This window comes from Doryrhamphus excisus, linkage group LG15 (assembly GCF_037039965.1).
Source record: "Doryrhamphus excisus strain RoL-2023G ecotype Guam linkage group LG15, RoL_Dexc_Guam_v1.1, whole genome shotgun sequence".
Taxonomy (NCBI): Eukaryota; Metazoa; Chordata; class Actinopteri; order Syngnathiformes; family Syngnathidae; genus Doryrhamphus; species Doryrhamphus excisus.
The window spans coordinates 1190691-1215890 of NC_136371.1; the positions used below are offsets into that span (position 1 = coordinate 1190691).

At 40.2% G+C, this 25200-nt stretch overlaps 5 protein-coding genes and 1 pseudogene across 7 annotated transcripts; 5 read left to right on the top strand and 1 right to left on the bottom strand.

Moving 5' to 3' along the window:
* Positions 1 to 930: 930 nt before the first annotated feature.
* Positions 931 to 5292, top strand: abhd6b (abhydrolase domain containing 6, acylglycerol lipase b). The gene is made up of 9 exons (XM_058051196.2): positions 931 to 1087; positions 1193 to 1415; positions 1547 to 1703; positions 3101 to 3214; positions 3283 to 3415; positions 3526 to 3683; positions 3758 to 3812; positions 4911 to 5010; positions 5112 to 5292. The coding sequence occupies exons 2-9, from the start codon at positions 1291 to 1293 to the stop codon at positions 5290 to 5292; spliced, it is 1023 nt and encodes a 340-aa protein (XP_057907179.2). The 5' UTR covers positions 931 to 1087; positions 1193 to 1290.
* A 297-nt stretch (positions 5293 to 5589) lies between these two features.
* On the top strand, positions 5590 to 8995 carry kctd6b (potassium channel tetramerization domain containing 6b). 2 transcript variants are annotated; one of them, XM_058051197.2, is made up of 3 exons: positions 5590 to 5715; positions 7301 to 7395; positions 7606 to 8995. In XM_058051197.2, exons 2-3 carry the CDS (start codon positions 7369 to 7371, stop codon positions 8290 to 8292), a joined length of 714 nt encoding a protein of 237 aa, XP_057907180.2. In that variant the 5' UTR covers positions 5590 to 5715; positions 7301 to 7368; the 3' UTR covers positions 8293 to 8995. The 2 variants fall into 2 exon arrangements, with proteins under 2 accessions (XP_057907180.2, XP_057907181.1); XM_058051198.2 differs by having other exon boundaries at positions 5627 to 5764.
* Positions 8996 to 9508: 513 nt separating this feature from the next.
* Positions 9509 to 10153, top strand: uqcc5 (ubiquinol-cytochrome c reductase complex assembly factor 5). The gene is made up of 2 exons (XM_058051461.2): positions 9509 to 9786; positions 10052 to 10153. Exons 1-2 carry the CDS (start codon positions 9633 to 9635, stop codon positions 10141 to 10143), a joined length of 246 nt encoding a protein of 81 aa, XP_057907444.2. The 5' UTR covers positions 9509 to 9632; the 3' UTR covers positions 10144 to 10153.
* A 70-nt stretch (positions 10154 to 10223) lies between these two features.
* Positions 10224 to 11864, bottom strand: LOC144901789 (mimecan-like; annotated as a pseudogene).
* A 1511-nt stretch (positions 11865 to 13375) lies between these two features.
* On the top strand, positions 13376 to 17374 carry LOC131104366 (14-3-3 protein beta/alpha-1). Of its 2 annotated transcripts, none has more exons than XM_058051457.2 (6): positions 13376 to 13544; positions 14582 to 14883; positions 14963 to 15086; positions 15156 to 15319; positions 15666 to 15761; positions 15837 to 17374. In XM_058051457.2, the coding sequence occupies exons 2-6, from the start codon at positions 14590 to 14592 to the stop codon at positions 15891 to 15893; spliced, it is 735 nt and encodes a 244-aa protein (XP_057907440.1). In that variant the 5' UTR covers positions 13376 to 13544; positions 14582 to 14589; the 3' UTR covers positions 15894 to 17374. The 2 variants fall into 2 exon arrangements, with proteins under 2 accessions (XP_057907440.1, XP_057907441.1); XM_058051458.2 differs by lacking the exon at positions 13376 to 13544 and adding an exon at positions 13656 to 13805.
* Positions 17375 to 17504: 130 nt separating this feature from the next.
* On the top strand, positions 17505 to 24854 carry LOC131104365 (embryonic polyadenylate-binding protein-like). Its single transcript, XM_058051456.2, has 16 exons — positions 17505 to 17664; positions 18984 to 19188; positions 19607 to 19800; positions 19870 to 19985; positions 21050 to 21189; positions 21268 to 21362; positions 21546 to 21683; positions 22498 to 22593; positions 22714 to 22974; positions 23409 to 23496; positions 23565 to 23684; positions 23759 to 23895; positions 23950 to 24058; positions 24172 to 24302; positions 24382 to 24455; positions 24742 to 24854. The coding sequence occupies exons 2-15, from the start codon at positions 18996 to 18998 to the stop codon at positions 24442 to 24444; spliced, it is 1881 nt and encodes a 626-aa protein (XP_057907439.1). The 5' UTR covers positions 17505 to 17664; positions 18984 to 18995; the 3' UTR covers positions 24445 to 24455; positions 24742 to 24854.
* The last annotated feature ends 346 nt before the right edge of the window (positions 24855 to 25200 follow it).

Consider the following 25200-nt stretch of genomic DNA (forward strand, 5'->3'; position numbering starts at 1 on the left):
ACCGTAAACTTCTTTTAGGGCTCACTTCCAAATGCGCAAACCTCCTTATCTGAAACTTAGGCATCATTTAACATAAGAATACAACAGTCTAACTACATTTATAGGTCAGAAACGTGGAAAAAGCACAATAGGTCCCCTTTAAAGTCGCTCACCGTGTTGCCAAGCTGGCTGCATTTGAATGATCTCCGTCAAGATGTGGAAAAGACTGGTAATATTGTCTATACAAAGCCAAATACTGTATAAACACAATTCCCAGGCCTCTATCCATTTGTTCTGCTCCAATTTGTTCTGTATGTAGGTCATCAGCAGAGGTCCAAGGTTGCACTACAATGCTAACCATGCATGGCATCAGATCAGTTTGCAGTGCAATCACCGGTTCTGTATAGCTTGAATCCGGTCATCTATTAATTCTATTGTATATCTGTGTCACATACTGGTTTAATTTATTAACCGGATGCACTGGGAAGGGCCGATGCGGTTGTACACGTTATGTAGTTTAAATACAACATAATACAAGTGGCTTCTCATCACACTTTTCTGTTTCTTTTCCTATTTTTTTTTAAGTTCTGTGGTCTTGTTATAATATTTACAGCTGGTTGCACATCAGTTTAGGGACTGAAATAGTGCCCCCCTGACGTCAACAAACTATAAACGCACAGTTTGCCTCTCTTATGACACCCAGTGGTACAGTTTGTATTTGAAGTCTGAGGTTACAGTGAATATTCAGGTACTTCATCGATTACAGATGTTGTTAAGCACTGCTAACAATGCAATGTCATGCATATTTATTCTTTTGGTATTGTTGTGTTGTATTTTTTTAATTGACATCCATGAGCCGGTACGTTCACTTTAAAAGAATCTAGTGGCCCAGATCCCCCCTCTGTGATGATTATTGATCAGTGAGTTTATCCAGAGCCAGTATCATCTGATGGGACTGACTGGACACCACAATCGCAATGCTTTTTTTTTTACATTTAAATGTATTAATATTGGAATCATTTAAAGTTTACTAGACAGACTTTTAGGAACACGTTTTAAAGATAACCCAAAGACTCGGAGCCATCAACGGAGGCGAATCATCTGAATAGTGAGTAGCCTACTTTTTATATAATAACACATTAAACCAGTATTGCATCTTTTATTGCAAACTTTTTGACCATTTATTGCTTCCTGTAATTTTTTTCTGTTTCAGACATTGTATGAATGATCGGGACAGTAAGTTGGTCTACCCCTTCTAACTCTTCTTGTAATAACTGACGTGTATAATCACTGTGTTTACCCAGGCAAGTTATGGCAGCAGAATTAGACGTTGTGAATCTGTTTATAATTGCTGGGGGAACACTGGCTATTCCTATTTTGGCATTTCTTGCTTCCTTCCTTCTGTGGCCCTCAATGCTGATTAAAGTCTACTACTGGTAAGTTTGGTAAATGCTCTATATGTAGTATGTGAGTCCTCTCAACAAAACCCACGCAATGACTTTGCCTTCTGAATATTCATGATGAGATGCGAATTGAAGGAACTGCTGACACGACTTCTCCTGTGCAGGTACTGGAGGAGGACTCTGGGTCTCCAGGTTCACTATGCGGACTGTGGCGGCTATCGCTTCTGTTACTCCAGCAGAGGAAAGCCCGGGTTGAGACCTTCAATTCTAATGCTGCACGGCTTCTCTGCTCACAAAGATACTTGGCTCTCAGTTGTCAAGGTTAGCACAAGTGCATCCATGAATAAATACATCATAGCGTTTTGGAGGTAGCAATCGCTTCAGGAATATGTAGGAAATACCGACAGTAAATTAGGAATGCCCTGGACTGGTCGGCAGCATACTGGAGGACAGGGCTATCAAACTCAGTTGTTTTGGTGCCAGAGGTACTGGGCTTCTCTCATAATAATCATCATAAAGTTGAAATATTAAAGAAAAATATAATTTTGAAAATTGTATTATTATGAAAATGAATGAAATTATGTTGCAGAAAAAGTTACAATTATGTGAGTGTGAATGGTTGTTTGTCAATATGTGCCCTGTGATTGGCTGGCCACCAGTCCAGGGTGTACCCCGCCTCTCGCCCGAAGACAGCTGGGATAGGCTCCAGCATAAATCATAATTATGAGAAGAACATTTTGAAAAGTAAAAATAGTTGAAAAATAAACAGCAGAAATGCAAAACACAGCAAAATTAGTACAAATATTAGGACAAAAAAGTAAAATTTTTACAAAAATAAACTTGTGATATTATGTGAAAAATAATGTCATTTTAGTAGAATAAGGTTGAAATATTGAAGAAAAATATATGTTTTTTAAGTCAGAGTATTATACACATTACACATATAGACAAACAACCATTCACACTCACATTCATACCTATGGACAATTTGGAGTGGCCAATTAACCTAGCATGTTTTTGGAATGTTGAGGGGAAACCCACTAGAACATGCAAGCTACACACAGAGATGCCCGAGCGGGGAATCAAACCCAGGTCTCCTAGCTGTTTGGCCTGCATGCTAATTGTGCAGCCTCTAACATCCAATATATTAATTCTAAACTTAATAAAGAGTTTCAAACGAAGTGGAGAATAAAGACAAAAACAAAGAATTAAAACTTTTACCACTTCCACACGGCATGTGACAAGAACAACTTTTCACACTGTGGTGTCGGACATGCAGTGTGATGGTAATGTCATGAAATGTCATGTCTCATCAATGTTTTGTGTCATTACTGACCCCTAGTGGCCAGTACACGACAGAAAACTTGTATTTATATTTTTTTGTCAACCACAAAACAGCAATCATTTATTAAAAAGTAATTTTTAAACGCTTATAGTGAGAGAACAATATTCAAACTGGGAAGTATGTAACATCTTGGGGCCTCCCTTACTTCCTAAAAATGTTATTTTCTACAGCATATTTTGTGGACATCAGGAAAAAAACAGTTTTTCTTTATTTTTACAAGCTTTCAGACCACCTCATTCTTTGACAGCTTCTACCATGTACTTTGTTTCTTTTACGATGTAGCGTTGCCACATTCTGAACCTGCTAGTAAAATCCAGTTTGTCTTGCAAGCATGCATTCATCTTTGTGAGCTGCGTTCTGTGTCTGTGTTCAGTATCTACCCAAACATCTGCACATTGTCTGTGTGGACATGCCAGGCCATGAGGGCACGACACGCACCAACACAGAGGATTATTCCATTCTCGGACAAGTCCGAAGGATTCATCAGGTACATGATGAAGCTATACACACGTGGTGATCATTTGCACTCCAACTTTGGTACTTTCCTCTTCCCAGTTTGTGGAAAACCTTCGATTAAATCGCAAACCTTTCCATGTGATTGGGACCTCCATGGGGGGAAATGTAGCCGGGGTGTATGCCGCCATCTATTCCTCTGAAATATGTAGCATGACTCTCATATGCCCAGACGGTTAGTCCTTGTGTGTGTGTGTGTGCATGTATGTATTTTCTATAAACTAAACATGTACAATACATATTTTTGTTTGATGAAATACCCATGATGGCAATTTTATCCTGAAGGTATCAAACACCCATCCGAGACCAAATTCGACAACCATCTGCAAGACCTAGAACGCAGTAATTTCACACTGAACATCCCACTGATCCCAACTACACCCGAGGAGATGGAGGACATGTTTAAACTGTGTTCACATGTTCGCTTCAAAATCCCCCAGCAGGTCAGGTTCAATATAAAAGGTAAATATTAAAAAGGTATAATATTACCTTATTCTGCTTATCTCGTGTTGTTTAGATTCTTCAAGGACTAGTGGATGTCCGACAGCCCCACAATTCGTTTTATGAGGAAGGTAGGCTTCAAGCCCAATACAGCCCATGAATGACATCATCACATTTGTGAAAATGTTTTTTCTTTTTTTACATTTTTCAAATATTTCTACATTCTTCTTAAATAGTCGGTGTACATTTTCTTTCCGTAATATTATGAATCATAATATTTTGACTTTGTTTTATTTAATATCATAATATTTTACCCAGCCTTTACTTTGTTTTGTTTTGAGTGGTTAGTGGTGGTGGAATTCCACCCTCGGCCATCTCTGTGTGGAGTTTGCATGTTCTCTTCGTGCGTGCGTGGGTTTTCTCCGGGTACTCCGGTTTCCTCCCACATTCCAAAAACATGCTAGGTTAATTAGCCACTCCAAATTGTCCATAGGTATGAATGTGAGTGTGAATGGTTGTTTGTCTAGATGTGACCTGTGATTGGCTGGCCACCAGTCCAGGGTGTACCCCGCCTCTCGCCCGAAGACAGCTGGGAAGAAAATTAATGAAAATATTTCTCATAATATTCTGACTATATTTTTCTTCAATATTTCAACCCTATTCTACTAAAATGACATTATTTTTCACATAATATTACAAGTTTATTTTTGTAAAAAAAATACTTTTTTGTCCTAATATTTGTACTTAATTTTGTTGTGTTTTGCATTTCTGCTGTTTATTTTTCAACTATTCCCACTCCTCAAAATGTTCTTCTCATAATTATGATTTATTCCCTAATTTTGACCTTGTCATAACATTGTAACTTTCATTCATTCATTCATTTTCTACCGCTTATCCTAACAATCGCGGGGGTGCTGGAGCCTATCCCAGCTGTCTTCAGGCGAGAGGCGGGGTACACCCTGGACTGTTGGACAGCCAATCACAGAGCACCTATAGACAAACAACCATTCACACTCACATAATTATAACTTTTTCTTCAACATAATTTTATTCATTTTCACAATAATTCTACTTTATGATGATTATTATGAGGGTTATTTTTACAATAGTGACGAGAGAAGCCCAGTACCTCTGGCCCCAAAACAACTGAGTTTGATAGCCCTGTCCTCCAGTATGGTAGTCATGCATACAGTAGAACACAGCCAGTAATTGTATTTTATTTTTAACAGTGTTCATGGAGATTGTGGATGAGAAATCCAGATATGCCTTACAGGAACACTTGCATCTCATCACTGCACCTTTACAGGTTATATGGGGCAAACAGGACCAGGTAAAATCCAATCATTTGAAAGCCAACATGAATTTGTGTGTCATTTTATGCTCACGAGTACAAGACAAAGGATAATATTAACCAACTTGTTTCAATTCTGGGTGGTGGATGTGTCTGGAGCCGCAGTCATTGCAGACATCTTGCCTGCATGCAGAGTGGACCTGCTGGAGAACTGCGGCCACTCTGTGGTGATGGAAAGGCCTTGTCGCACAGCCAAACTCATCCTGGAGTTCATTATATTGCAGCAAGATGCAAGAGGTGGCATGAAGAAATCATCCTGAAATAACATTTGCCATGTGCGATATTTGTCTCGTGTATTGAATTACTCATTTTTGCAATATTTGCACATCAGCAAGATACATTTTTATCTAAGATTACAAGAGGGTTAAGTAATGGTGTGCTTTTATTTTGAAATCTCACTGCAATGGTTCCTGGTTGAAAATCTTGAGGTCTGCTGAACTACAAAAAAACCGACGTGATGGCAATGATAACATCGTCCTGATTGTGTCAATTCACCCCCGTCAGCAAACTGTGGTTTTATTTTGAAATGGAGCCCGGTAGTGTGAACGGGTACCACAAATCACAGTGTCGGGGATTGCTCCAGTGCGGCGAACATCCCTGACTGTATGCTACCTGCACCGCTGAATTCCAACGTCACACTACTTTAATGCGATAAAAAGACACACGAAGCCAAAAGACAGACGGTGAGGTTTTATTTTACGCCTTCTCATCTAAAACGAAGACCTTGCGGAGGTAAAACCTTAATCGTAACATCAGCTGCATTGCCAGTAGCTCGCTAGCCTTATTGCAGTTAGCATATTTTAAGCTAGTTAGCATGAACAGTTCTTGTTCCATTCAAAAACTGCTGATATTGTTTGTATGGAAGAATGCACATTTTTGTTCTCTTGTTGGTTTTACTTTAACGACGCGGACAGAAAAACAAAAGGTGGACGCTGATCCCTAAAATGTAAACGAAACAAACGTTAGCTTGCATCGTGTGAGAAGTAGGTATTGACGGATCAAATATCTATCGATAGAAAAGGTAGTATTAGTCTTCGATCAAGCGAGATAAGGTCGATATTTTTTTCAAATTCGGTGTTTTATTTTCTCAAATATGTTTTTGTTGTTCGTACTTATGCATTGTTTATAATGTCATATGTATCAATTGTTATATTTGACAATGGGAATAGGTCTTTCGTTAGGTAACAGCATACAAATTTCAATAGTAGTTTTTACTTTTGTTTAGGCATTTTGTCCAATTGACATTATTTTGTATGTAATAAAAGGCCACAAGGGAATAATTTTATTTTGTTGATATTGTTATGTCGTTTTACACGATTGAATATATATATTAGGTTGTTCAGATATTTTCTATGGTGTAAAATATTTGTCTGATGTTTTATTGTAGTTATACGCATGATCAACTCATGATTAAAGGCCAAATTACAAAATCATTCGATGATCTTGAAAAATTTTCAAGTAAAAGTGTCTGTTTCAGTAATCCCATATACTCTCCCTGTATGGACTGATATCACCCACCCTGAGAGAGGGGTTTTAGTGGTGGTTCTCATTCCTGTACAGCTGAACGTTGTGTCCAGGTCCAACTAACAGGTAATTAAACAAAACAAGAATAAATACTTCAGTAAATTTAACAAACTTTAAAAGTGAATGTGATCAAGAGCTGGCTTCTTCTCATTGCCAGTTTTCATTGATCGTGCAGGTGAGTGGTATATGGATTGCCATGGGGGTACGTGAATAAAATGGAAAAAACGATTACGAGTGTGCCTGAACGCACATTGTGGCCTTTCTCATCCCAGCAACTGTTGTTTCTGAAGCCTTGCAAGCATTGACTTGATAAATGACAAATGTGTTGTATTGCTTTGATCAGGAAGCTTTTGTCATTAAAGCATGACAGTTCATATGCGACAATGTACGTCTCTGGCAAGTCTCAGAATATTAAACTTAAAAAAAAAACAGTAATTTCCAACAGATTGCTTTTAGTGGTTAAGATGTAATTTCATGCCTCACCAACCATACTGTCCAGCATGTTATGCTTGCCACCATAAACGCAGACAATATCATTATTGTCTGTATCATTCACAAGTGTTCTGTATCATTGTAGTGTATTGTGCAGCTTAGGGAATTGTATGCTATTTAGGGAAGTTAGGGAAGTAGAAAATAATTTCACCATCAAAAGGCCTAAGGACAAATAATGGTACAACAATATCATATTGTGAAGCATATAGAGTTCTTGCTAACTTAATTACAGTTTGTTTTTTTTTTTTGCAGGAGAATTGAGCCCAACAACATCTGTTGCTGTGTGTTTTGGTTCTGGCCAAGTGTGTATTTCTCTACAAATGGATAATGGAGACTGGGGCCATAGGGTAAGAGATGCCTGCAAGACAATGCAACTATAATGTTAAATGTGGAAAAAATACAAGACTTATTTTTGTATAAAGCTAATTTAGATAATTTAACTAAAAGAACATGATGTGTTTGTTCTTTATATGTACTAGCCTTGTGTGTGTGTGTGTGTGTGTGTGTGCAAACCTGAATGCATTAAAAAGGCCATCCCTGCCTTGCCTTTTCCTTAGATGACTACTCCCGTTACCTTAAACGTAGGAGGTCACCTGTACACAACCAGCTTGTCCACACTGCAGCGTTATCCAGACTCCATGCTGGGTGCCATGTTCCGGGGAGATTTCCCAACAACCCGTGACACCCAAGGAAATTATTTTATTGATCGTGATGGGACACTTTTCAGATACATTCTGAACTTTCTGCGGACGTCGGAGCTAACCCTCCCGCTCGACTTCACGGAGACGGACCTCCTGAGGAAAGAGGCAGACTTCTACCAGATCGAACCGTTGATCCATTGCCTCAGTGACCCCAAGCCGCTGTACCCTCCAGACATCTTTGAGCAGGTCGTGGAGCTTTCCAGCACCCGCAAACTGTCCAAATATTCCAACCCGGTAGCTGTCATCATCACACAGCTAACTATAACAACAAAGGTCCATGCCCTGTTAGAAGGTATTTCCAACAACTTCACCAAGTGGAACAAACACATGATGGACACCAGAGATTGCCAGGTGTCCTTCACCTTCGGACCGTGTGACTATCATCAGGAGGTGTCATTGCGTGTTCACCTCATGGACTACATCATGAAACAAGGCTTCACCATCCGTAACACACGGGTGCATCACATGAGTGAGCGAGCAAATGAGAACACGGTAGAACATCACTGGACTTTCTGTAGACCAGCTCACATAGTTGAAGACTGACTTATTGTGGAGGACACAATAAGTGTGTCCTCATCTGATTGTCCACACTGTTACATATATTGTGATTCAAAAGGCCAAATGCATTGCATAAAGGGAATATTTGTTCTTGTTCTAGTAGAATGTTATCCTCATAAAGCACAGCTTCAGAAATAATGGGCCGTTTTAAAGTCTTTAGTGCCAATACTATACCGTTTTTTGCTCTAAAAGAAATTAGCAATATGTGCGGCAATAGGTTTTCTGCAATAATTAAATTGTGATTTTGAAACCGCAGCCTATATATATATATACTGTATATGGTATTCTCAATTTAACCTTTTATGAGAATGGAAGCCCGTTTGATGATTGTGGCGTCAGTTTGGTTAAATGCGCAAAAGAAGACTCTAAAACGTATACCTTGGGGCCTCACCAACCTTGGTGGATTTGACAGCTCTTCTTGTCGCATCACCACTTGACAACATTCTGTCCAATTATAATCAAGTCCATTCCTGGTGAGCCTATGTCACGGAGAAGCCTCCTTATAGTCTTCCAAGTTGTTTTTCTGGTTTCTACCAATGTAGTTGTTGCATGTGTTTAATGTACAGTATGTGTATTATCTGCGTCTTGGCTGGTGTATATCAAGTTTTCACTTTATGTGGATACATATTGTAGATTTATGTCTTACTGTTACACCTAGGTAGTCAATAAACCTATGTTTTTGTCCGTCTTTGTTCTTGAAATATTTTAGTATATTTTCTCTATGACCCATTCTTATCAATGAACCGCATCGAGCCATCCATCCAACAATCATTGACAATAACATTCATATGAGCCACATCTACTGTCACCAAATTCCATTATAGCGTTAATGTAAATTTAATGTTAATGTAAATTTATTACATTTATTAAATGTAGCGCTAGTTCGGGGCAAGGTGGCAAAGGCAGGCAAGAGGGTGATGATTGAACATCTTGATTATCGCTTTCAAGGCGTATTTATTTTTTATCGCTAGTTAAACTGTTGCAATTGTCACCGAGATCGCTAATCCAGTTATATTTTATTTTATAATTCAACCACTATTTTTGACATTCAATTTTTTTCCTCATTAGACCGGAAACTGGAAAGTTACGTACCCGGATATTACGTATATCATGGGTTCGCTCGTTTACAACGCAATGTCACTTTGACTGTCAAGTGCAACCTACCACATCCAGTAAGCGTCCCAATTCCTTCCACGCATGATGTGAAACGAGCGCACCCCTCACTGTGTCGCTTTCACAACATTTCGGAAGGACATTTACCTCCATGCTACAACAAATAACCATAAGTATTCCACATTTGGAACAATATTCTACGTGTCTCCGAAATGTTTCAAAGAAGTAAAAACCTACGATATTTGCTGAGCCTTGTGCCTGGCAAACGTCGTTTTGGGCCGTACAGGTTTCTTCCTGTCTTTTTTTGCATTGGAGGCGTCATGGAGTGGATTATGATTAACATGAGGATAGGAAAAGAAACATTTTGTAAGTAGCTTGACAAAACGACAGTTGTGTTTTTATTATTTTAATGCTCAGTTTTGGTGCTTGCACTATACAATTTGAATAACTAGCATCATTTTTGTCAACTGGAAATACTACTACTAAATACTATTTAGAGCTTGTATTTATTTTTTAATATACTTAGTAGTAAATGTTTATTTCTAAAATGCATTTCATTCCATCCGTATAACCATACTGCACACACATTTATCTGTCATAATATATCTTATTTGTTCCCTTGTCTTACCAGATGATGTCTACAGAAGAAAGCGATCAGAGAGGGAGTACCAGCAGAAAGTATCAGAAGGTTTCGTAGTTCTAAATGGGCCCACAGACAAGTAAATGAGTGGTTCCTACCTTGGACTTGTTACCCGATCACAACCACACTTCACAATCACTTCAATAATCACTAAACTGTATGTTCAGATATAAAGTACGGTGGTCTTCATATCAATAGGGAGACTGTGCAGACAGATGAAGCTGTAAGGATGTTTCCACAGTATGATGGGGTTCCCATCCAGTCTCACCTCATGCATGTTGCTGCCAATGTAGTAGCTGGAGTTTTCTCGGCTGAAGGTTACATCTTTTTGTTCTGATCCTGTTGTTCTGTATGAGATACAGAAAATGAGTTACAATGCCACATCTTAAATGTAGTGTTTGTGTTGAGTTGTAGCGAACCGAAGCTCCATACTCTTATCTCCGCAATGAGATTCCCGCAATTATTTTCAGTGTGGCTGGAAAATATGGAGTGAAACTTTGGAAGAACAAAACACGTCACACAAAGGACTGATTAAAAAAAATAACATTAACTTACTAATGCCTGTAAAGTCGTCCTTGTTTATTTGTGTAATTTTGTTGAAGCATGCATAGAGGTTGGCTGTTTATTTCGCCAATGCTGGGACAGCTGACACCTCCTCACAGTAAACAAAGCCACTCGGACAAACACACAATAAATATGTTGGTATGCATGTTGATGGAAAAAAACCACAATTGCAATAATAGTAGATAAATGGCTGTGTCAATATTTCTGCTTAAAGTGCTAAGACCTAAAATGCATTATATGCATTTTTTTTATTAAGCTGCCTACGTGTTGAGCAATAGAAGAACACAAACTTCAACTCAATATATAGTTAATATTCATAGAATCAACACTCAAAGTGAGATCATTACTCACACGGGTGGCACACGCTGGCAATAAGTTGATACCTGAAATGACTAGATGACATTACTTCAATTATTAATTAGAATGTTTTGACGGCCAAAACCACATAAGGCACAATACCGAAGTGTACGCCAAATGGCACTTGTGATTTAACTCTTTTTTTTTTTTTTTTTGCCTCCTTGGTTAGCTACCCCTGGCCACCCCCGAGCTCCGCCACTGCACTCAACCTTTCATTCAGGGGGTCTGAATACTTTCTGTCATTAAACATGACTGGACTCCAATGAACGAGTAGAAGCATCTCAAGGAGGATCAGAAATGAGCGACACCTGAGTTAAATAGTTGTATGAAAAAGTTTGGGCACCCCTGATCATTTGCGTAGTGTGTCCGATTATGCCATTGAATTCTGCAAACTCCCCGCCGACAACGACTGGAACGCACCGGCCCTTGTAGATGTTTTTTTTCCTGGCACTCAACTGAGATCAAGACCCACATCCTCCCTTTGTAGAACCCTAAGAGCTTGGATGACATCGTTTCTCTGGTAGGGTGGCTAGAGAAGCGGCAAATGACCTTTTGTCTTTTGTTATACAAATTCTTGAACATTGTTGGCAAGAATCCGCCGATATTGACTGGAATCCATGCCACCTTCAACTTGAACAAGATGTCCAGTACCTGCAGTGGCCACCCAGCCCCACAGCATGATGGAACCACCACCAAATGTTACTGTGGGTAGCAAGTGTTTGTCTTGGAATGCTGTGTTCTTCATCCGCCATGCATACCGCATACCTTGTTATGTTCAAATAACTCCATTTTAGTTCCATCAGTCCACAGCACCTTATTCCAAAATGAAGCTAGCTTGTCCAAATGTGCTTTAGCATACCTCAAGGGACTCGGTTTGGGGCATGTGGGCGGAAAAGGCTTCTTCTGCATGACTTTCCCATACAGCATCCCCTTGTGCAAAGTGCACTGAATAGTTGAACTATACACCATCTGCACCAAGATTATGTTGTAGGTCTTTGGAGCTGGTCTGTGGGTTGAGTTTGACTCTTCTCACCATCCTTCAACTCTGCTTATCTGAGGTGTTTTCACTCCAGGCCTTAACTAGAACTGTGCCTGTGGTCTTCCATTTTCTCATTGTGTTCCTCAGAGTGGAACCTGACAGCTGAAATCTCTGAGCTAGCTTTTGTATCCTTCCCCTAAACCATGATGTTGAACAATATTTTCTTTCGGGTCATTTGATAGTTGTTATGAGGCTACAATGTTGCTACTCTTCAGAGAAGATGCAACTTGGAATTGGCCACCCTTTCTCATGATGGGCTTCACTTATGTATGCAGGTCAAAGGTCATTGAGCTTACCAAACAATTTTTGTGTTCCAATAATTTGTGTTAAAAGTATTCAAATCAGTGAAACAACAAGGGTGCCCAAATGTATGCACCTGCCCGTCTTTTGTTGAAATAATTATTGTACATTTTCAGGAAATCCTTTGAAATTCATTTCACTTCTTTTATCCATCCCTGTATTGGTTAGCTATATGATATATTTAAGTGAAATGGCTGATCCAAGCAACTGGTCATTTATAAAGGAAAATCTTGAATCATGACCAGGGGTGCCCAAACTTTCTCATACCACTGTAGTGTTAAATTCATATTTCAGACGTTTTTCTCTATGATTCTTTTGTATCCTTCCCCTAAACCATGATGTTGAACTATATTTTCTTTCGGGTCATTTGACAGTTGTTATGAGGCTACCATGCTGCTACTCTTCAGAGAAGATGGAGAACAACTTGCAACTGAATACCTTTAAATACCCTTTCTCATGATTGGCTTCACCTGTGTTTACAGGTCAAAGGTCAATGAGCTTACCAAACAAATTTTGTGTTCAAATAATTAGTGTTAAAGGTATTCAAACCAATAAAACGACAAGGGTGCCCAAATTTATGAATCTGCCTACTTTTATTTAAGTAATTATTGTACACTTTCTTTTTTCACACTATTTGAAGGACATTTCACTTCTGAAATATCAATGTTTGTCTGCTATATGATATATTTAACTGAAACCAATGATTTATAAAGGAAAATCTTCAGGGGTGCCCAAACTTTTTCATTGTAAAATGGTTTTGTCTGTCAAGATGGGGTGCTGAGTGAGTACAGTATGTATATATATATATATATATATATATGTATATATGAAAGTAATGCAGCTCACATCATAAAAGGTTAAGAGCGACCTTGATAAAAATGCGACTGGCACATCAGCTGCAGCGTTGCAATATGCTAAAAGCAGAGGGCACTTTGCATAATAAATGTTCAAATATTATCCATCAGTCCTATAAGCCTTGGTGTAACTGTAAAATCTCCATTTGCCACCGGCGTGCGGGTTTCCTTTATCGTTCTTCGTCTTGTAGAGTGCATCGTGCGTCTTACATAAGGCTGATGTGATTGTGCGGTGAGAAAAGAGGAAATAGAAGTCGCCGTGTAACGGAAGTGGTATTGCCCTGAGATATACGCTCAACGAGACGGTGGACAGAGGCTTTCACGTCTAGAGAGAGGGTTGAAATAATCAGGATTAAAAGTCGCCGATATTGTAAGTGTTGTCAGCGTGGACTCGTGTTTATTGTAGCGTAATAACGGTTTTACACGCGGATGCTAATTTGCGAGGCGCCTTTCATCGCGCTGGACTGAATCCTTTTTGAGGATCCATCGTATGACGGGAACAGGCTAGCTCGGGCTTTTGAAAGGCTAACTGGCATTAGCAGCTATGTAGCCCGTCGTCGTGATGCCATGACACTTTGTTCTGACAGGCTCGCCAGCCAGGACGGGCCGTGCTAAAGCTGATCAAAAAACGGTATCGACTTTCAAGGAAATTCATGTGTCGTTGTGATGTTTTGTAATATTATACATGGAACGACATAAATGCGTTGCTATGACCTTAACCGAGTTTAAAAAATTGAGGGATGATCCTATTTCTGGCCTAGCTAACGGAACGTTCCGGTTCTAGGTACACCAAGCAACGGTAGCCACCTCACTGCATTGCAGTCGCTTAAAATTGACATTTTGCGGGCATACAAGACATATCAGCTTCAGTTGTAGGTTGTCGAATGCAGTCCAGTTGTCAAATGTGGCAGGAGCAAACTGGAGAGTGAATGTGTTTGATATCGTTAATACCTGTCAATGAAATGTGTCATTACGCTAGCGCCGTTAGCAGCGGTTGTAGTGGGAAGGATTTTGATGTTCCTTGAAATATATGTATTCAAAACGATATTGGAATACTAATTATAACGTGTATTTCAAGTCGTTTGCTGCTGATTGTGACGAATCATTTTAGACGAAATGGAGGTAACGGTGAGACGGGATTGGAGAGCGCTGGTTAATTAGCTTGGGGCTAACCTCAGCAAATGCATGGTTGACCCACTTGCCACGGGGCCCAGTTTACGGTGCGCATCCTCAATATTCATGGAAATGCCGTCTTTGTATATAAGTATATTAAGCTAATTTACAAAGATTTATTCAGGAATATATATTGCCTTTGATAATTCCTTTCTTGGCCTTCAAAAAAGCCATCTTTCGATGACTTGCTAGCCATCTCTAACCATGTGATTCTTTACATTGTATTTCCCCCAGTCTTGAAAATGGATAAGAACGACCTGGTACAGAATGCCAAGCTGGCTGAGCAGGCCGAGCGCTACGATGACATGGCCACAGCCATGAAGAGTGTGACGGAGCAAGGTACCGAGCTGTCAAATGAGGAGCGCAACCTTCTCTCCGTTGCCTACAAGAATGTGGTCGGGGCACGCCGCTCATCCTGGCGCGTCATCTCCAGCATTGAGCAGAAGATTGAAGGCAATGACAAAAAGAAGCAGATGGCACGTGAATATCGGGAGAAGATCGAATCTGAGCTGCAGGAAATCTGCCACGATGTGCTTGTAAGGCTGCCGAACTTTGGTGCGTTTGTGTTTCTGTCCATGCGTTTCCTCAGTGGTGAGCTCAACTGGTTGCTTTCAGGGGCTACTGGACCAGTACCTCATTGCCAATGCATCGAGTTCTGAAGGCAAGGTGTTTTATCTGAAAATGAAAGGCGACTACTACAGATACCTGTCTGAGGTTGCATCCGGAGACACTAAGAAGGGTAAGTGAGGATGACCTTTAAATATAAGGATGCATCTGTACTATGAATCTTGATATTGTATGCTTCCAGATACGGTGGAGAATTCCCAGCAGGCGTACCAACAAGCCTTTGACATTAGCAAGGGGGACATGCAGCCTACACACCCCATTAGGCTTGGCCTGGCCCTCAACTTCTCTGTCTTCTACTATGAAATCCAAAACAACCCGGAAAAGGCTTGCAGTCTGGCAAAGACGGTGTGAATCAAACTTCTTATATGCACTTTTGGTATCTGTAACGCTCTAAATGAGATCCAATGCAAAAGTTTTAATTACGAAAATACCTTTGTCAAAGATCGTAATGCACAGTTTTGATCAACAGTGGGGAAGAACTGTACTGCATCATACTGAGATGAGAGCTTGAGCATGATATTCAAAAATGATTAGTGCAGTTTTACACCACTGCAAGCTACAAACACAATAAGAATCATTAAATGATACGTCTGTTTTGAAGCTGAAGCCAGTTAAGTGTGTGTAACAAAGCGTTCCCAAATAATTGCGATCGCCGCTTTGAGCTCACAGTAAGAATTGTGTTGCGTTTCAGGCATTTGATGAAGCCATCGCCGAGCTTGACACCTTGAACGAGGATTCATACAAAGACAGCACCCTGATCATGCAACTACTAAGGGACAACTTGACTGTGAGTCATGTCGTCACGTTTTGTTTTGAAGGTTGGACGGGCAAATCATTAACTGTTTTTCTCGCGTATTTGCAGCTGTGGACATCAGAAAACCAGGGCGACGAGGGAGAGACCGGAGAAGGGGAAAACTGATGGAATTGCACTGTTAATCCACCTACACTCTTATCTTAAAACACAGACAGCTTATATACATCCCCCCTCCACTCCATCAGCCCCTCCCTCTTCTGTATGACAAGCAGCCTGAATTGCTCCTGACCAACTAGTTTACCCCTCTCAGTTTTCTGTGAGGTGACAGGGTCATTTTCAGTTGTTAGTACGTTCGGTCACTTTGTAGAAACTTGTGTTGATTAGTGAGTCCATGTTTCTGTTTATGTTAGCTTTGTGTGTATGTTGGCTCGTTTGTGTGGAGTGAGCAAGCGTGAGTGTAAAAGATATTTTGTGCGTTTGCATGCATGCGAGTGAGTGTGTGTGTGTGTGTGTGTGTGTGTGCGTGCTGGAGCACATGCCTGAGAGAGTGATCTGGGGGGGAGGGGGAGGTATTGTGAATTTAAATCATCATTCTAAATTCCTTTGTCCCAGCTAGTTTGTGGCGCATTTTAACCCCTACTCCCTTTTTTTTTGTTACTTTTATTATTGTGATTCCTCATGGTATTTACAGGTTTTATTGTATGGTTTTATTGTTTGGTAATTAAACTGGCAAACACTGTGATGGTAGGTGTTACATTTGCTTCACAACCCAAAAGCAGTTTGCGTTCAGAAACGTATACAATCTTGAATTCAACTTACTGCAATTCTGCTGTGGGCTCATACAGAAAGGAGGCAGGCTGTATTGTGACACTGACATCTTGAGTGTAATGCGCCTCCATCATATTCACAAACATAAAGGGACCCCCTAAATTACCAAGGATGCCAGAAGGCCGATGCTTATTTCCTTTTACAAACAAAGTGGTGCAGATTGGCTTTGTAGTTTGCAACAAGGATTATCATGTGTATGTAAAAAAACAAAAGTAATCTTTGATGTTGTTCAAAAATGTGTGATCGCATTTGATCAATCGTGCTTACAACATCTTCTAAAAGTTCCTGATTTCTCAAGAAAATTGGATTTTTATACAAAAGTGCTGATAAATCATATGAAGGTGCCATTTCATATTTTGAAACAGCTCAGTGTCACAATACCATATATCACCACTACATTCCACATATTGTAGTTAAAGACACCATTCCACGTTACAGATGACAGCCTGTTTATTCTGACAAAGCTCAGAGGAATTGAAATAATGTTTTGTTCATTAAAAAGTTTCATTATGCTTGACGAAAATGCAGTTAGTGAATGTGGAACGAAGCCTGTCTGTATATCTGGTATCTACTTGCTTTGTTTTTACTGACAAGTCTATGGCTAAAATTTGCTTCTGTAACAGTCTATTACCCAGTGCACACACGTGGTTGTGAAAATTTAGTATAGTTCTGAAAAGCAATGATGACTTGGAGAAACAATGGTCGGTGTAACTCTAGCTTTGTGTTTATGTATCTTAAAACCATACTAGTTTCACTATACATGTAATAAATAGGAACGTGTCAAAGACCATTCAGTGAAATAAAGTTTCGTTTAAGAACGTTGTTGTCATTTTATAAAGTGCGCAACGCCGACTCTGGTTAGTTTTGCACAAAATGTCCGCTAGAGGACGTGCTTGAAGTCGGTCTAAGAACTATTTTCTATTGCGGAGTACTCCCAATATTTTATATAGTAGTCCACAGTCAAGTGGCACTAACCTACGCGGACTAATGATGCAGGTGTTCCGCGGCAGTAATTAGGCATTTTTCTTCTTCGAGAGATGACTTCGCTAACTGTTTTCTCTACACTAAACAGCACAACGCATTTGAGCATTTTGAGCGTTTAAAAGCTGTAAGTAACAGCATTTCGTGGTTTTATCTATGTATGTGCGATTTAGATGCCCCTAACCACGTTGCTGTAAAGTGTTCTTAACAAATTGGTGTCGTCAAATGTGGCTACCTCATGATGCTTTTTGTGTATAGAGGAATATATTGTATTATTTATTTTTAACTCAATTGTGTATAAACATCGACATCAATTTCAATCAATTTCGTTAACAGAGGAGTTTCCAAGTATTTTACTTATTAGTCTTACTAATCTTTGAATGCTAACTTGCCTGACTTTTTGATTGATCTTGAATGGCTGTTGAATGTCTGAGTTTCCCTAAAGTAGCAAACTGTTGTATACAAGTTCAAATTAGTTGAATTGAACTATATCCGAGTTAGACTCGTATCAAGGTGTATCAAAGTTAGCAAAACCTGTGCCAAAATCTATACATTTTTAAAAAATTGAAGCTTCTTTCATATTTCTCATGTAGCTACATAATGTCTCCTAGTTAAAATATTTGAAAAAAAAACCCTTAGCAAAACCTGTGCCAAAATATATATATTTTTTTTTAAAATGAAGCTTCTTTCATATTCCTCATGTAGCTACATAATGTCTCCTAGTTAAAATATTTGGAAAAAAACCCTTAGCAAAACCTGTGCCAAAATATATATTTTTTAAAATTGAAGCTTCTTTCATATTCCTCATGTAGCTACATAATGTCTCCTTGTTAAAATATTTGTCCTCTTCAAATCACAATGTCCAAACTACATTTAAACTGGACATTTTTTATATTTGCAAAGGCAACAAATTATTCCCACAGCACTGTACTTTTGATTTAGTCATCCATATTCTATACACCTCAAAGTCATAGGTAAGCTGGAGCCTATCCTATAAGACTTCAGGGCGAGAGGTGGGGTGGGTTTACATCCTGGACTGGTCATCAGTCAGTCACATGTAGACAATTAACCATTCACATTCACACCTTTGGTGAAATTAGCGTCTTCATTAAGCCTAAGACGCATGTTTTGGGGATGTGGGAGGAACCTGACGCACCCAGAGAAAACCCACACATGCACGGGAACATGCAAGGTACGAAGGTACGAATCCCAATTCTCCAGACTGTCAAGCCGACATGCTCCAGTACTGTGATTTAATTATAAAATCATTTGAATAGGCATATTTTACCACCACCAATGTAAAGCAATTATTTTTATGGCATCAAAACATGTTAGTCCAAAGTATCCATGCATTTGTTGTAATTTGATATAATTTTCATGCAAATTCTAAAAGCATTTCAGCGACAACTCTTTAATTTTTCTGTACTACTTCCTGTTTTGAACTAGCTGTCAACCAAGATGAACAGCAGCGGACCAACGTATCCCCTTGCCTCTTTGTATGTCGGGGACCTGCATCCGGATGTTACAGAGGCCATGTTGTACCAGAAATTTTCTCCTGCAGGGCCGATCATGTCGATACGTGTGTGTCGTGATATTATCACTCGGAGATCTTTGGGATATGCATATATAAACTTCCAGCAACCAGCTGATGGTAATGTACCCGTTCTGTAATTTTCCTACTCAAAACCATTATCTGTTTAGGACAGTCTTGGTGGTGGACTTTAATTGCGGCTTACATTTCCTTCACTCGTGCTCATCGTGACATTTGAGCTGGCAGTCGAGACTATTCACGCACTGGTTATCAAATTAGGGACTACCATTGTCTCTAAGTATTTTGGGCATAGTGTCACTGAAGCTGCAAACAGCATTGATGTGAAAGTGCCCTCTCTTTAAAAAATGTCAGCGAGGCATCCCAAAGTCTCTGTGAGGTGACAAAAGTAATATCTCAGTCTACAAATACAAGTTGAACACATAAGACGTCTCTCCTGTGTGACACGTATAATGAGGAATATCATTTATGAACCCTTATGAGCCTTTGCCATCTTCCTGAAACCTTTTTCTTCTTTTAGCGGAGTGTGCTTTGGATACAATGAACTACGACGTCATTAAGGGACGCCCCATTCGAATAATGTGGTCTCAACGTGACCCTGGCCTCAGGAAGTCTGGTGTGGGCAACATCTTTATCAAGAACATGGATGATTCTATTGACAACAAGGCGTTGTATGATACCTTCTCAGCCTTTGGGAATATTTTGTCCTGCAAGGTATAAGTGCTACTTGGTGGCATTTGATGTGTTAATGTGGGGAGAAGTTTATTAGTGTTTGTGTTGTAGGTCGTTTGTGACGAGAGAGGATCGAAAGGCTACGGCTTTGTTCACTTTGAGACTCAGGAAGCCGCAAACCGTGCCATTGAAACCATGAACGGAATGCTGCTGAACGACAGAAAAGTGTGAGTACATAAAAGTGGTATCATAAGAGATTTTGTCTTTTGAAATGTTCATCGATCTGATAACACAATGTGAGGTAATGAACATGCATGTAAACTGGTAGGATCTCACAATAGGAATATTTATTTTGGGTGTGAACGAGTGAAAGACAAACAAAAATATCGGAAATATTTGTTATGACTAGGGATGCTCTGATCGATTGGGCGACATCAGTTAAAGCATGATATCGACATTGGACACTACTAGCTTTAAAATGCAGATCCCCTCCGCCAATCAGCTCCGCCCCCGCTGCAGCATCCAGAACAAGCATGTCTGCCGTGTATGGGACTAAGTGACTAAGTTTTGCACCCTACAAAATGTTTCTCACAAATGTCTGACCGGGGTGGTGCTTTGAAAAGCTTCAGATTGGTGCGGCATTTGGGGCCAAACACTTGGCAGGGCATGGTGTGTTGGAGGATGTGATCGTCCGTCAACCCGCTGTACTTGAATGTGGGCACCATTTTGGGATGACGACCGCCTCTGAGGATTTAGGAGCATGCAGACACGATGTAGCACTTAGTGCAGGAGGAACCTTCGTTGTGTGCGGGGCCTGCGCCGGGCTCTACGTGCGTGTCGAGTGACCGTTTGCCACGCTTGAAACGAGCGTTGTGCACACTGATATCAGAGTCGGCATGCATCTGCTCTTCAGAAGGCGGCGGATGCAGCTGAAGGGACCGTTTTCATTCAGGTTTTCAATTGATAATCTTAGACTAGAAATGTTGGCTTTGTTTGGCTTTAAATAAGCCATGAAAGTAATTGTTACAAAAAATTTCATTTTGTAAAAATAGCTCTCAAGAAAAAAAAAATATATTACATATTACACCTAATATAGCCAGTAGTACATTTAAACATTTACACTGCATGTATGTTATCGGGATTTGACTCATGGATTGTCTGGATCGGCATCGGCGGCATTAAATCCTGATGGGAACATCCCTAGTTTTGAAGACCAAACACTTATTTATTCACTGTTATGTTCTTTTACTTTACTTATTTCCCCTTGGAGATTTTGTGATCATGTCTGCAGTTTTGTTGGCCATTTCAAGTCCCGCAAGGACCGAGAGGTGGAGTTTGGCACCAAAGCTATGAAGTTCACCAACGTTTACATTAAGAACTTTGGTGAGGACTACACCGATGACAAACTGAAAGATGTCTTTTCTGCATTTGGTAAGAGTGTTGCATGTTGCTTTAATGGCTGACCTCCATCTTGGAAGGTGAAAAATGATTGTTGGCGCCTCATCTCAGGGAGGACTCTTAGTGTGCGTGTGATGAAGGACGAGAGAGGTCGTTCGCGTGGTTTCGGCTTCGTTAATTACGCCAACCACGAGGACGCGCAAAAGGTATTGTCATGTTTCTGTGTTGAATTTGTCAAGATTTCACTTTTATGTCCAGGTTAAAAAGTAACATATTTACATAACATATAATGTAGCATTAGTTTAACAATTTCCACGAGATGAAGCAAGGCAGTAGACGGTGGACTACATTTTGTAGTGAAACTTGTGACATGCTGATGCTTCTTTCAGGCAGTTGATGAGATGAACGGCAAGGAGATCAATGGGAAAATGCTCTATGTCGGGCGGGCTCAGAAGCGGCTGGAGCGCCAAGGCGAGCTTAAGCGCCGGTTTGACCAGATCAAACAGGACCGCATCCAACGTTACCAGGTGACGCTGCATTTTTATGATGGCTGCCATTGTTCATTTTGAACAATGTCACACCTCTTAGGAAGCTGGATGTTAACTTTAATTAAAACATTTTAACAATCTTGAAAGCCCATACAAATGGAAGGAAATACAGCTGGAATAGGTGCAGATTCTGGAAAATCTAAAATGTTTTCTGTTGGGGTTATTGTGTGTAGCTGCTCTATAGGAGACCAAAATGAACATAATAGAGGGGACCTATTATGTTCATTTTTTAAGTATTTTAAGTATGTTCATAAATCCTAGAAAATACACCTCCACTCAATGTGAATTCAACCCATCATGACTCATATTAGCGCTAGCGTGATCCTTCAGCGACTAATAAAGACATGACTGCTGGCCAAATGCATTTTCAGACTTTTAGTATATTTTATCTTTACGTTTTTTTCAAGTTAATATAGTGCTGTTAATGTATGTATGCATGTGTATATGTGTGTGTATATATATATATATATGCATGTGTATATGTGTGTATATATATATATGTGTATATGTGTATATATATATGCATGTATATATGTATGTGTGCATATATGTGTGTATGTATGTGTGCGTATGTGTACATGTGTATGTGTACGTATATGTATGCACGCATGTGTGTGTGTGTGTGTATGTGTGTGTGTATATGTGTGTATATATATATTTATATCAGGTTTGGTGTCTTGTGTTTAGGACAGTAGTTTCAAAATGTACGGGTAAGATTTTATGTTTTAGGTGTTGCCATGGATGTTTCTGTCTTTGTAGTTGACTTCTATCTTCTATCTTTCTCCGTCTTCAGGGTGTCAATCTGTATGTGAAGAACTTGGATGATAGCATTGATGATGAGAGACTCAGAAAGGAGTTCTCCCCCTACGGCACCATAACAAGTGCAAAGGTAGCAAACACAATATAAAGATATTAAACCCTACCTTATGATAGAAACAGGATCAATTTCAATAATGAGCCATGCCAAGTTTTGAGATTTTGCTTGAACTTGGCTTGCCTCTTCCTGTAGGTCATGACCGATGGCTCCCAAAGCAAAGGCTTTGGCTTTGTCTGCTTTTCTTCACCAGAGGAAGCAACAAAAGCAGTAACGGAGATGAATGGAAGAATTATTGCCACCAAGCCCCTCTACGTGGCACTGGCTCAGCGAAGGGAGGAACGGAAAGCCATTCTTACCAACAAGTACATGCAGAGAATGGCCACCTTGAGAAGCATGACCAGTCCTATTATTGACTCCTATCACCAGACGAGCTACTACATGACCGTACCGCAGGTAGGCTATTTCTCTCAGTCAGTCGTTCATTCATTTACTAACGCTTATTCGGGCGAGAGGCGGGGTACACCCTGGACTGGTGGCCATCACAGGGCACATATAGACAAACAACCATTCACACTCACATTCATACCTGTGGACAACCCACGCATGCACGTGGAGAACATGCAAACTCCACACAGACATGGCCGAGGGTGGAATCGAACTCGGGTCTCCTAGCTGTGAGGCCAGTGTGCAGCCGAATTATTATTTTTTTTGTCATTAAAACAAATAATACATAATAAACGAACCTTACTCGGTTTTAATTGGAGACCCCTGAGCTCTATGATCAATAATATTGTTTAGAAATATGAACATGATGATTAATGCTTTAATTTGAATTAATTAGCTGATCACTAAAGAAGTATGTCATGTAATAAATGTCTCCTGTGCAGCCTCCTCCCCGCACCTTCTATGAGCACAACGCTATCGGCAACATGAGACCAGTACCTCGCTGGACAGGACAGCCCCCCAGAGTGCAGGGTGAATTGACCACTTTTGGCTTGTGACCAGATCGGACATGTTCAAACCCAACACGGCCGTGTTTTCAGGCTCATACTCGACTCACTACATTGGCGGCTCTGCTCCTCGCCGGGGGTCCACTCCCATCGCCACAGTCAGACAGGCTTCCACCCAGGCTCCACGCGTCATGGCTTCCACACAGAAGACGAGTAAGTCAGAGCTTCTGAAGTTCTCATTCCACGGTTGTGGATGGTAGAAATCAGTCACGCACACACGTGTGTAGGCAACATCGGAACCCAGACCATGAGAGGACGAGCTGACATGTCGGGAGTGTCCAGGAGCGGACAATTTAAATACTCTTCAGCAGTGAGGAACCCTCAGCAGGTCATCTCCATGCCTGCATCCATGACCAGACTCCAGGTACTATTTATACTATACTATATATATACTATTATACTAATAGTATTTCCTTAGGTTGTTCCTGCACCTGTGATGGAGCAACCTGTGCACACTCAAGGCAACGAGCCTCTCACTGCCTCCATGTTGGCTGCAGCACCACTTGCTGACCAGAAGCAGCTTCTTGGTATTCTTCTTGGTCTTTCCATTTTTGGTCATCAGTCCTTTATTTGTTCATATTTGGGCTTGGGTGGCGTCACTAGTTTTTATATCCTGTTGTCTCCATCGATGCTGCGACAGGTGAGCGTCTTTACCCTCTCATTCACGCCCTTCATCCGACCTTGGCGGGGAAAATCACCGGAATGCTGCTGGAGATCGACAACTCGGAGCTGCTGCACATGCTGGAGACACCAGAGTGCCTCCACTCCAAGGTAAAACTTCTCATTTTTTTTAAAGTCTGCATCATCAATAAAACTTGATGAAGTAATTCCTGCTCCTTTTTTGGATCAGGTGGACGAGGCCATCGCTGTCTTGCAAGCCCACCAGGCCAAGGCCTGCTCTCCAAAAAAGTGAAGTCCTTTCAGGTCAGAGTCCTTTTGTGTAGTTGCTGTTTTTCTGTGTTGTTGGTTGTGGAGAAGACAAATATCAAATATCAAAGCATATTCAGTTGCAATTACATGAATTTCACAGCCATTCTGTTTAAATTTGGAATTTTAAAATGTACCACAAGGTTCATAGATAATCATTCTGTATACTCTAATTATTCTAATACGTTTGTTAAAAGTCAGTAAAAAAATCCAAGACATGACATTTGCAAACTTGTGTTCTGAGGTAAGTTTGATTTAAATATAATTGTAGTTTTCTTTCCAGGCGGTGACCACCCTGGAGGAGGAATAACATTTAGGAAAAACAAACAAAAAAACAAAAGGACTATTATTGTATGTGGATTTAATTGACAAAAGAAATTTGGAGATGAATGTTATGTTACTGTTTGTAAGCTTTTGTTATAAAGTTCACAATAGGCATTAAACCTGTATTGACTTCTTTAACACCAACACATCAGCACCCATGCAATCCTATTTAGACATGGAACACCGGATTATCAATATTTGGACCGTACATGAACATATCATTATGCTCATCGACAGGAGTCTAAAAGCAAGCGTAGGCAGAAGTTTGTCTTTGGCAAAAGGGGAAAGAGTCCCTGCTCCAAGCGCCAGAGCCACTTCCCCTCTCAGCCTTTTTTTTTTTAACTCAGTTTAAAGTTTCGGTTTCGCATTCCAGCAAACTATATGAGTAGTTGTCTTTTTAGTTGGTGTTGTCAGTGAG